This window comes from Lonchura striata, chromosome 15 (genome assembly GCF_046129695.1).
Source record: "Lonchura striata isolate bLonStr1 chromosome 15, bLonStr1.mat, whole genome shotgun sequence".
NCBI classification, from domain to species: domain Eukaryota; kingdom Metazoa; phylum Chordata; class Aves; order Passeriformes; family Estrildidae; genus Lonchura; species Lonchura striata.
This window is the reverse complement of record NC_134617.1, coordinates 4,046,439-4,058,523: the sequence shown is the minus strand read 5'-3', so window position 1 is coordinate 4,058,523 and position 12,085 is coordinate 4,046,439. Positions and strand designations below refer to the sequence as shown.

Genomic DNA, 12,085 nt, shown 5'->3' with positions numbered 1-12,085 from the left:
TGCCTGAACTAGATTGCAAGTGCTGCTGATGCACCAAGGAGCAGTGATAAAATGAACAAAGCAAGTCATTGCTCTTGGCTTGCATTATCCACAGGCTTTGGCATTTTCCAGCCCAGTGCCTGTCTCTGCCTTCCTGGCCCACTGCTGCTCTTACTTTTACATTATGACTGTCGAGGAGTGTATCATTCATAACATCCCTATCACAGAGAGATTCCTTTTTAAATGCTTGGGGAGATGGAGGGCTACAAACCCTGGGAAATCAGCTATACCTAATATATTATGTAGAAGTTCTGTAATCATTATTGAACTAAAGTGCATTGAGTAAGTGGATAAAATCAGTCCCACTGTAGCATAAGTCTCCAGAGATCACAGATAAAAATGCCTCGCACTTAAGCAGAAAAAGGTAACAAAATATTTCCAGTCCCAGCAACAGCATTTTCCCCTCTATATAAATAGGGAACCCTCAGGAGAAGGCAATGATGCAGCAGAGGTTGAAGGCAAAGTTAATGGTGGTGGTGAGGTGGGGGAGCGAGGCAGTGCCTGGGGCAGGCTGGGTGAGCAGCGTGAGCAAAGCTCCGTGGAAAGGGGCAGAAGGCAGAGCCCCCCCTGGCAGGGCTCTGGGCAGGGAGACATGGGCAGGACCCTGCGAAGCTGGGGGGCACACTGTGGGTCTGGCATGGAGTGGAAATGGATTTTTTTTGTGCTCTGTTTTTTCTCTAGACTCTGCAGAAAAGTCAATTTTCATGACCAAGGTCACCTCAGGCCTTGCTTCCCGTGGCTCTCAGTTCCCCACCTGGGCACAGGCAGGGGCACAAACACGGCTGCATTTTTGTGCCTCCTGTGCTAAGGTCTGCCCTGAGCTGCTGCCCCCCTGCCGGGAGCCAAAGAGGCATCCTCAGTGCTGAATTTATCCTGAGTTATTCTCAACCAGATAACTGAGCCCCTGGGAGCTGAACAGACCTCCAACATCATCGGCCCTTCCCTTTTTCATGCATTGGCCGAGAGCTGCCAGGCTGCAGTGAATCACCTCGGCACGGTGAGACTCTCTTGTAAACCTGCTAAAACTTTTGTAAAGGCTTACAGTACAGGATACATTTTGGCATGAATGAATGTGGGAAAATGAGGGATTCATATTATTTAATGAAAAAAAAAGGGAAGCATTTCATTCCCTTATACAAAGCAGAGTTAAGTTTGACTGGCCTATATAGAACAGAGTTTATGATATGTTTCAGGAAAGCATTAAATGATCATCTAAATATTTTTTTTTCATTGAGTTCTTTATGTGTACATACACATTAATGAGGAATTTTGGGTTTTTCATTGAAAATAAGGGGGAAAATTTGTGTTAGACCACTGTGTTTGCTATTCCTGTGGTAGGCCCACATTAAAAAAAGCCACCTAGAGCTGCAGTCCCTGCTGTTAGGCTGTGACCTGGGTAGTCACTGGCATTCAGGTCCTGGAATTACTTTATTAAAGTTTTCTAGGATGTGTGTTGTTTCTCATGGCCTGCCAATCACATTGGAGCAGTGCCATAAGTTCTGGTCTAGCTCTGTCCTCAAGGGCACCAAGGGGAGGAAGAGAGAAGAGGGCTGTGGAGTTGGAGCTATTACTTATTTATCTGAACTATCGACCTGAACTCTGCTACTGAAATATCAGCATTAGATGCTGGGGAAAAGGAGTGCCAGAGCCAGCACCTGCTGGGAAGTACAAGAAACAGAGATGTCCAATGGGGCCCAAATCAGTCTTTGTTTCATGGAGACAATGGTGCTGGGACAGGCAGGAGTTGACAGGAAGGAGTGAGTACAACTGGTGAGTGGACAAGGAGGCACTAAGCAGCTGGCCAAGTCTCAAGGAACTCAGTGTCAGGTGCTCAGCACCTCTGGGATGTGCCTTCATTGTATTTAGTGACTTGAAATGTTCACTGTTAGGATCTGCCCATTTTTATTAGTACAGCGATAATTGTGTTTGTGAAGGGAGAAGAAGTGAGTAGCAAGTGAAGCTTCTGTAATGTTGCTGTGGATGGGGAATGTGGTTTTTGCTGAAGCACTTCCAAAAACTTCCGTCCTGTGGAAATGAATGAGTCTGGAGCAAGAGTTGGGGGCCAGGGACTCTGTGGGAGGCTGTGACCCACCTGCAGCACAGCAGCACCACGGGAATATTTGCGAGAGGACTGGGGAGCGAGGGGCAGTAAACAGGAAGGAGCTCAGGAAATCAAGGGAATAACATCAAATGAGTCTTCAGCTGCCTCATGCAATGACAGAAGATACAGGGGCTGTGGTGCTAAGCAGTGTTACATAAATGATTACACAACACTACTGTGGCAAGAGCCTAGAGAGACTCTAAAGGGAATAAGCAGACACACAGACACAGCCAGGAAGCTGACAGTGAAGGCATCTTGTCTTGCCAGTGTTTCTTTAATAAAAATTAGAGACATGCCCACACAAAATTACAGTCAGCACCACTGCCAGAGCAGACCATTCAGTGAAAATGACTTCTAGGGTGGATAAAAAAATGAAAGAAGTTACTAGGTCAGGGGGTAGCAGTGAGGCACATCATTATACACCTGATGTCACATCTCCCTGTGTTGTGACAGATGACAGGTCCCTCCCTTTGGGCACAGGACCCACCATGGGCCATGTGTCTCACTCAGCCACAGCTGGATGTGCACCCTGCACCTGGTCCTCATGCTTTGGGTTTCAGAGGGTTTTATTCTGGCACCAGAACCTCTATCACAGCACTGTCCCCCAGCTGAGCTCAGTTTGGACTCTCAGACACCACTGGGGCTGCCCAGCCTCGAGCTCAGCAGCCTCCTGCCATCCTAGCCCACCTTTCTTGTGAAATATGACTCAATTTAAATACCAAATAAATCCATTGTCTCTGGATCCAAAAGGCTGAAGCAGAACTCTTGTTCTGCTGTACATATTACAGGTTATACTACATCCTGAATTTAATCCCTCAGCCTGCTTGCTTTTCAGATACTGACCCAACATCTTTGTAGTCAGCTGAGCACTCACAGAACCCTCAGCTTCAGTGAGAGCTGCCAATATTCACACCATTTGAAAGAGAACCAGGAGAGTTATCTCAGACAGAAAAAACAGATCTCTTGTGCTGACAGAATAAACACATTTGGGGTCTGACTTTGCCAACATCTCTCCTTTCTCAAACTACTGGAGTGGGTCTGCTCACATTTAAGAGATACCCAACACTTCGCATTGCAAGAAGCCACTTCCAGCTGCTTATGTTTTAGCAACTTCATTTTTTTAAAGTAAATTTTAATTTAAACTGAAACACCCGGCATTCCTATTCCTTCCTGCTTTAGGTCTGGTGCTTTCTCTGTGTGACAGAGAAATTAAATGCGTGTGTCAGCCCTCCATATGCCAGAGGTAAAAATCCTCCTGTCAGAGGGGTACAGAGTGAAACAGAGTGCCTGGAACCAATCTAGCAGCTGATGGATTTGTCATTTAGGAAGGGTAGAAGAATGGAAATCCTCTGTAGGAGCCTCCTTCATGGTCAAGGAGCTCAGCACAGGCAGATGCAGCTCCTGGGGCAGTCACTGGACACATGGATGTGCTGCCACTGACTGAAATAATACCCAGAGAAAAACTCCCCACTCCCTGGGTCTCTGGCACAGGGTAGGATGTGCCTGGTGCTCCATGAGCACTGTGTTTAGAGAGAGACAGCTCTTGCAACTGAGCACCTAAAGATAAATATGCCCCTGAAATCCCCTAAAAAAATATGTTGGTCCTATGGGCAAACAATACTCTGAAACAATGGAAATAATAAGATTAACAGGATGAATATTCAGCATTCCAAGTGAGGATCCTTTGAAATCCATTCGAGACAGAGGGAAAGGCATTTCAGTGCACCAGCATTCACCACATGTCACTGTGTAATTCCATGAATTTCTGTCTCGCCTTAATTTCAGGAAGACAATTCAGTAGCCTCTGGCTTCTATATTCTTTTTTTTTTTTTCTCTTCTCATCTACTGACTAGCAGAGGCAGAAAAATAAACACACAACTAGGAGCTGTATTCACAGACAGGAAGTAACTTTAATTAAATATTGTGAAAGTTGAAAAGTTTTTACAGCTTGAATTTCTGCAAAAAAATTATAACAATCTCTACAGTAGTTAGTTTCTCTAACAATAGAACTGTACAGTGTGTGTGTCTATTCAAAAAGATTTAGATAAGAAGGTGAAAGGTTAGTAGTTTCAGAGATGACTTCATTTTAGCTGCATCCTAGTACAACTGTGAGGAAATAGGCATTACTTTATGCAATCCAGTCATTGTGAAGCTTCACCTTGTTAAAACTGAAATCTGAATGTTTCCACTTAAAGCCATATTCTGTAAACAGCTGCATCTTTTACTTTGTAAAAGACAAAGGGTGGTGCAGGGGAGATTTTTGACAAATTCCCATTGATTAGATCACGATAAATAGCTGCAAAAGAATGGAATTATGCACATTGCCAAAGGCTCTTTGGACACTGGAGTAGAGACTACAAATGTGGCTAAAGTGGTGTCAGAACTGCTAGGACTGAGTGGAGCTCTACAAGAGTAATTGATGGCGTCACTGGACAAAATATGGCTTTAAATTTGATTACATTGTCGTGCTGTTGCTTATTATGTGAATTAGAATAATCACTTGGAATACAGAGAAGCAATAAACTGATGTCTCTCACATTTTTTCCAGTTCTCTCTTCTTTTATTTTCTCACCATGAAAAAAAAAAAAAAAAATCCTGTTTTTCTTTCCCTTCCCCCCAAAGATCACACTGTGACATTCTAGTGAAAACCATTGCAAAATTCATACAGGAAGCATGCACAGTTGCAGCATCGTTGTAAATGATTTCTTGCTCGACTAGAAAAAAGTTATATTGTTTTAAGGTAACAAAACAGTTCTTTTGTGCTTTTCAATTCCTTTTTTTTTTTTTCTTAGAATGTTAGTGATGATTGACAGTTCTGGTGCACAGTACAATGTACAAGTGAAATGAATATGATTTGCATTGTTAAGGCATCCAATCTGCTGGTTTATATTTATGTGAAAGACAGAGAAATATACAAGCAGACTTAAGAAAGAAAGTATTTTCATTGGGTTCTATGAAGTTTCTCCCCATATTTAATGCACAAAAATGCGTCACTCCAAAGAGGAGAAATCCCATGCATATTAATAGAGTAAAACAGCATTAGTTTTTGTTAAGCCTCAAAAGCAAAGGATACATTTTTTTTTAAAATCTACATAACTAAATGCTACAAGAATAATATGCTACTTTTTGCCATATATTGGAAAAAACTTCTTAACTTACAAATAATACAAAAATAGACAATGGCTTTTGGGTGGAAATTAAAAAAAAATGGAAGCATGGTTTTAAACAATACTAAAAAAAACAACCCTATAAATGAAATGTATTAAAATCACATTTAAACAGCTAATACAACGGTGAATGACCAAACAAATCAGCACTTTTCACATAGCAAACATACACAATAAAATAAACTTGTAGGGGACAAAAAGCAATGTACAAATTCCAAAGATAAATACATTATTTATATGGATATTTTACAAAATCCCCCGTAAAACAAACGAACAAAAAAAAACAGAAACAAAAAGCTTTTTTTTTCTTTAATTAATTTGCAAGTATGTGCAAGCTAAAGGTAGTGAGCTCTTTTTGCAAAATATGCAGTAAATTTTTTTTCTTTTTTGTGATATTGAAAAACTGTCTTAAGACGTTAAAATGTATAAATAGAACAACAACTTTGGCAAAAAATCACAAAAAATCTACAGTATTTATAACTACATACAAAACACAACAGCAAAGAAAAAATATCAGGTAATGCATCTTCAGAGCTTTGCTGCCTCTTTGACTAATAATTTTTAAGAACACTTCCCAGATAATGATAGCAAAATTTCTTTTTGTCGTAAAACAGAAGCTATGGTTTTGATTTGAAACCCCCCACCCCAAAGTCAAGTTTCACTACTCAAAAGCAGTTCCCTGTCCTGGCTGGAGCGTGGCAGAACTGGGAGGGTCGGCTGATACAGGAACGGGGCCAGTGGGAGCTGGGCCAGGAGGGGTTTGGGGTGGGGAGGGTCAGACCCCCCTGAGGCTGAGCCCATCCTGCCCAGCAGGGCAGGGCAGAGGGGCTGGGACCCCCGGGATGGCCCAGTCTGTGCCCCCCGTGCCAAACCCACAGGGGAGGCTGTGCCCGGGGAAGGGGAGCCTTGGGGGGTCTGAGATATCACCCCAAAGAGAGGGGTCCTGCTCACTCCTCCAGCAGCTCTGGCTCTGCACCTGCAGGCACTGGGTTTACACTTCCAGAGGAAACATTTTTGATATTTCCACCCCGACCTTCCCTTCCACCTGCTTTTTTTGCCAAGAAAAGTTGGACCCGAAGGTCCCCCTCCAACCTGGTGTTCTGGGATGAGCTTTTCCTCTTGGGTTATTTACACAATTTTGCAGCCTGATATTAAAGGTAGAGGTTACTAATCCCACCCCTCACCCCAGCCCTCATAATCCAAAAATATCAGCATTCTTGGGAGTGATATCTGTTTAATCAGAAGATTAAAAATGCTTCATATCAGCAAGTCACCACTGGATAAGCAACATATATGAGCCGACCCTTAATTAAATGGCCATAATTCTTCTATGAAAAACTAACTGGCACTTCTATTCTGTCCCATACAGGCTTGTATGCAAATGACACCACTTTATTCTTCTTTACACAGCTTTAAAAAAAAAAAAGCATAAATTAAAAATGTGGAGTTCCATCTCTAGTGTCCCTTGTGTAATTGTATGATTTATAAAAGACAAATGGTGTTGAGTTAAATCAAGCCTTAAAAAAACCCACAAAAAAAACAGAAGGAAATAAAAGCAAGCCCCCACCCCCCCGCCAAAAAAAAAAAAAAAAAAAAAAAAGTGGATTTTTTATCAACATACAATAAATATATCTCCCAGGTATTTGGGATGGACAACTTGAATCAACACCTTGCAATTGTGGATTGTTAATTTCAGTATTTGCAAGGATGGTGATTTTTCTTTTGTTTAAAAATCTGCAGTTATTGTAAGATCCTTCTTTATTTCTTTTTTATTTTTAAAAAGGCCTGAGTAAAAAGTTCCACTCTGGGACTTGTATCAGAAGCAGAATTCAACCTCTTCATTAATAAAATTCTTCAAGGCAATTCTTTCACATGGGGGGAACAATCATGCCAGATATAGCTGTTGGAAGGAAACGGAAGGGAGAGAGAGAGGGGAAAAGTTAATTTTTCTGCATTATTAAGCAACTGTTATAATCCTCATAGCTTTAAACATTTACTTGCAATGTAGTCGATATACTTTGAGTTAAATTTATATATATCACTCATAAGAGACAACTATGTACACAAGAATCATGAAAAGTTTCCTTTTGACTGGAAAAAGATTCAAATTGCAAGTGACTTTGCTGAAATTACTGATTTTCCTGTAGAAAAAGTGCCCTCCCTCCATATCAGTATCAGACCCCAATTTATTTTTCTGCTTTTAGTTTCAAAATCCCCAAATGCTGAGAAGCTTTGGCTCCACCCAGCCATTTCCACTCTTTCTGTTACTTTTAAAAGCAAAGCAGGTATTTGTACCAAATTAGAGAAAACAGCTGGAGTCATTCCCCTGTGCCAGCCCTCCCAAAGGTCAGTGCTCACCCCTGGGACTTATGTATGCATTTCCAGGAGCTCAGAAAAGGACTTAAACTCCCAAATCCAATTTTGAAATTGAAATACATGCTCAACTCCTGGGTTAGCAGGCCAGCATCTTTCCTTTTGCACCTGTAGTAGATGCCACCAACTCCATCAGTGAGTCAGAGGTGAATGTTAATTCAGGATGTTTTCTCTTTTGCTGGCTAAGTTGAATCATCAGCATTTCTTTATTATGCTTCCTACCTCATTTTCTATGAAACCACCACCTCTCTTAGCAGACAGATATTTATGAAAATTCAACAGGGACAGTTTTGCCCATAAATTGACCTCCAGCTCCATCTCTCTGTATTTACAGGGGTCTCAGATCAGACATCCCAAGTGTGCCAGTGACACACGGTGAGCAGGCACATCATTACAGGGGTAGTCATGGAAGTTTATGGTGGGAACTGTAAAAACAACGTGTCTCTAAAATGCCAGTTGCACAGTTATTTGCCAAAAGGTAGAAAACAGATTCGCCTTCAGGTTGGCAGCACTTTCCAGGCACATGATTTAAATGCTGCCTGCCATTCCAGACATCTGGACATGTAATTTCTTAAGGAAGGACTCACCCTTGTGACTGGTGCTGATTCATTGTGCTTTAATTACAGCTGCAATTATTTGATAAGAACAGAGCCAAAGTAAAAGACTCACAGATTTGGGGTTGGAGGGGGAGAGGAGGGAAATGTTTTCTCCACAAACACCACCATATGTGCAAGAATTACAAGTCTAATCAGCAAGGGGAGAACAGCTCGAGTAAACTGCACTGATTAAATGAAATAAAACGAGGGGAGAAGGAGAGAATGCAAAACACATCCAGCATGTTTGCAACAGGCCACCCTCAGAGGTGGCACATTGCACCAGCATTTCAGTTATTGGAATTTATCGTGTGGAATCACTGTACTGATTGTGGCTCCCCACATGAGGGTTCTTCAAGGAGTAAGTGAGGATAAAAGGGATAAAAAGGTGAGTTAAGTTGATTTAAGTCCTACAGGAAGATAGGTGAGAAGCATAGAGAACTCTTTAGGACAAGGTATTGCTTTCTTTTAGAAAAAATATCTTTTCTTCAGAGAATGTCACGATATTATTCTAATACTCAATCTGAAAGATTCATCAGAAGCAAATCAATTTCATCAATAATTGGTCAAGAATTGTGTCTCTTGGGACAGGACAGCTGTCTACCCTGGGTAGGAGCCCAAAAAAGGTGAGATAATTGCAGTTCCTCCCTTTATGATTTAGACATTTCCCTGTGGTTACAGATCAGCCACGTACCTTCTGCTATTAGAAACAAATGGCACAGAGGCAGATCTTAGCTCCTTTTTTTTCAAAGCATCATTGTTTTTGAAGAGCTCTGAAATTCTGAATTAAATTACAAGGCAAATGATATCTTTTCTGCCTAAAAGCTTTGATATTTCCATTCTTTCCAAGTCTTCATTTAGATCACTCCACTTTTATTCCATAAGTGCTACATCTAGTCATGCAAATTCTCCCAGCTGTAGCCTGTTATTGATCCTGAAAACAGAGATATCAGTGGGAAACAGTGCAGGTATGAGATCACACCACCTCCAAAAAGGGAGGGCAGAGAATAGAAAAGCTCCCACCAATGGCCTTTATTTCTTCTATCATATACTAATTTGTATTTGCTGCCAGCAAATTACAGAAATAATGTATTTGGGGTTTTACAAAATTGCATGGCAAAGAGAAAAACAGATAAGCCTGGCTGCTGTTTTAGTGAGTTCTGCTGATATCTAAGCTACATAAGGAAAGCTTGATTGCTTTCTGATGTATCCAGAAGCCCAAGAGAGATAAGACAGCCTCCTTATACATGGTTGTTTATTTAAGCATTAAGGCACAACAGGCAGTGCATCTCTGAGTGATTATTACAAGCCTCAGGTGGTGTCAGGAGGCACAGGACCAAAGGCTGTGTGCCTTTAACTCACCAAGAAGTTCAGCGATGACCTAGAAATGAACCATCTCTTGGAGTCTCATTCCTATTATGAAAACTGAATTGCTAAACAAAAATTAGGGGAAATGCTCAGATCTGTGTGGTTCCTGGGCACTGCAGATGTGGAGGTGACATAATGAGGAGGCAATCAGACAGCTCCAGGTGTGTCCAGTGCTCTCGGCTCATTCCATAGTTGCTTTTCATAACTGAGTACACAGAATCTGAGAATTCTGTGTCTTGTGAAAGGAGAAACAGTGCCTGAAAAAGATTTCTCCTGTTACTTGTTTTTTATCTCCATCCACAACAAGATGGGACAAGGTGAAGAGATGAAAACAATGCTAACCTGTTGAAAAGCTTGCTATTTTTAAAATTATTTTCAGTTTGTTTTTTTTTTATTTCAGAAGGGAAATATTATTAGCTGTTTTTTTTTTTAAACTTGAAGCATGCCAGCACTGCCAATTCTTTTAAATGAAAATCAAATCTCCTAAATGCTGTAGTTTACCTGAAAATTTCATTTTGTCTTATTCCTGACACAGTTTGTATTTCTAACAAAGTCCTAACTGAAGGTACCCAAGATCTGCTTATTAGTTCCTAGTCAATTTAAAATTTCTGCACAGTTTTTCTGTGTGTGGGTGAACCTTGAAGGATTCCTCCTGCCAGTTTACCAGTGTAACATGCACTGAGGACAGTGCTTTCCTTCAGGCACAATAGATCCAAGCTTTTATGAATTAATTCCTTCCATTCTGCTTGCATATAGATTTTTTTTTTTTTTTTTTGGCTGCTAATGGTACTATCAGCATTTTGTCTTCAAGCCCAGTGTTCCTCTTTCCAGAGGCTGAGTGACATGTGGAGTTTGTGCAACCATCCTGCTCTGCACACCTCCTTCTGAACCTGGCTTAAAAAAGGATAGATTTTATTCCTCACCCGATGCCCTTTGGATAATTTGCACAGGCTCATGGAAAGGAAACAAATCTCAGGTCTGGAGGAAGCACAATGCACAGCATGGAATATTTCCCACCTCTGGCAGCTGGAGGCAGCTGGCTGCATCTGCTTAAGGAAGCCCCTGGATCTAAGCAAGCATGAAAATGCCTCTCTCAGCACGGTGATGTGCAGTGAGGGAACCACACGGGGAGGTTTGGGCATGGTGTAAAACAGACTCAGCCAAACAATGAGATGGGCAGTGCTGGGCTTTGCAGCACCCTCAGTTTGACAAGATTTTCTCTGTCACTGCCTCGCCTGCACCAACCCTTCAATGGATTTAGATACTAATGCTGGAGAACTTGTAATGAGAGGGGAAGGGATGCAGAAAAGGAGCAGCCCCTTGATACCAACAGTTCAATAGGCTTTCCAAAAGGCCCCGTGCCTTTTCTGGAATGAATTGGCACAGGAGTACATTAATCAGTGGAAACTAATGTTTGCCCTGGTGTGAGTTAAAGTAGAAAATGCTGCTGTTAGTTTGCAATGCACCTCCTGTTTGTGAAAGGGGAGGTTTGTGCCAAGCTCTGTAACGCTCTATTTGCTCTCAGTAGGATTTCTGCACAAGTGTACTATGACAAAGGACAAAAAGGAAGGGAAGATTGAGTGACGTACTTCAGGAGAAGGCCAGCCCCTGGAGAGACCCTGCAGTGGAGTACTTGCTAGAGTCCACAAAAGACTGGTCTGATAAAGGACGACAACAGGGAATAAGAGAGGAAAGAAAGAAAAAGGACGGTATTAGTAAGCTGAAATATTACTTGTGTTTATCAAAACAGTAGGTCTGTGCTTTAAAAGACACAGCCTCTCAATTCAGCAGTATTAGCTGGGTTAGAGATGGGGTGGTTGCCAAACACCTGCAGGCTCCAGGGTGGGCTGGGGGTGCAGTCAGTTACTCTGTGCAGGAGGAAAGTTTAGGACAGAGCCCACCAGGGATCCCCCATTGCCTTGGCTGCCCTGGGGCAGCTGGGAGCAGCCACCTCCTGTGCTTCCACCTACCTTGCAGGCTATTGCCATTGGTGCTGGTGCAGGTGGGAGGGGGGGAGGTTTGGGGTCTCACGACAGGCGCAAACGCACTCTTCTGTTTCACCGCTGAGACCATGTTGGCTGGTGAGAAGGAGAAAATCCCGGAGGAGCTGCTACAGTTGGAGGGGAGGCTAGTGGAGGAGGCCATTGTTGGACTTGATGGCACAACTGGAGGGAAGAAAGACCCCCAAAAAGGCATTCCTTAGAACTCAATGATAACAGGTTGCAGAAACAAGAGAATTCTCATTCCTGGATGCTCTAGATTCTTTCAGGGATGAACTGACTGTTCAGAATGCAAATGTGCTACATGGGAATTTCAGTAAACCATTATTTGACTATAAAGTGCAACAAATATCTTTGGTTCATGTATTTACCATCAAGCTTTTAAACAAATTTCTTTTCATGAAAATAAGCTACTTTAATATTCAGAAGGCAATGCTGGTTTCC

At 42.0% G+C, this 12,085-nt stretch overlaps 1 protein-coding gene across 12 annotated transcripts in view; it reads right to left on the bottom strand.

Moving 5' to 3' along the window:
* Positions 1–4,026: 4,026 nt before the first annotated feature.
* The window catches only part of EBF1 (EBF transcription factor 1), a 268,667-nt gene continuing 260,608 nt past the window's right edge, over positions 4,027–12,085 (bottom strand). For 4 of the 12 annotated variants that reach the window (XM_021530735.2, XM_021530733.2, XM_021530734.2 and 1 more), the window contains exons 15-16: positions 11,612–11,806; positions 4,027–7,207 (exon numbers count right to left, since the gene is read on the bottom strand). In XM_021530735.2, coding sequence (XP_021386410.1) covers positions 7,176–7,207; positions 11,612–11,806 — 227 coding nt within the window. In that variant the 3' untranslated portion in view covers positions 4,027–7,175. The other 8 variants (XM_021530737.3, XM_021530731.3, XM_021530727.3 and 5 more) reach the window with 6 other exon arrangements.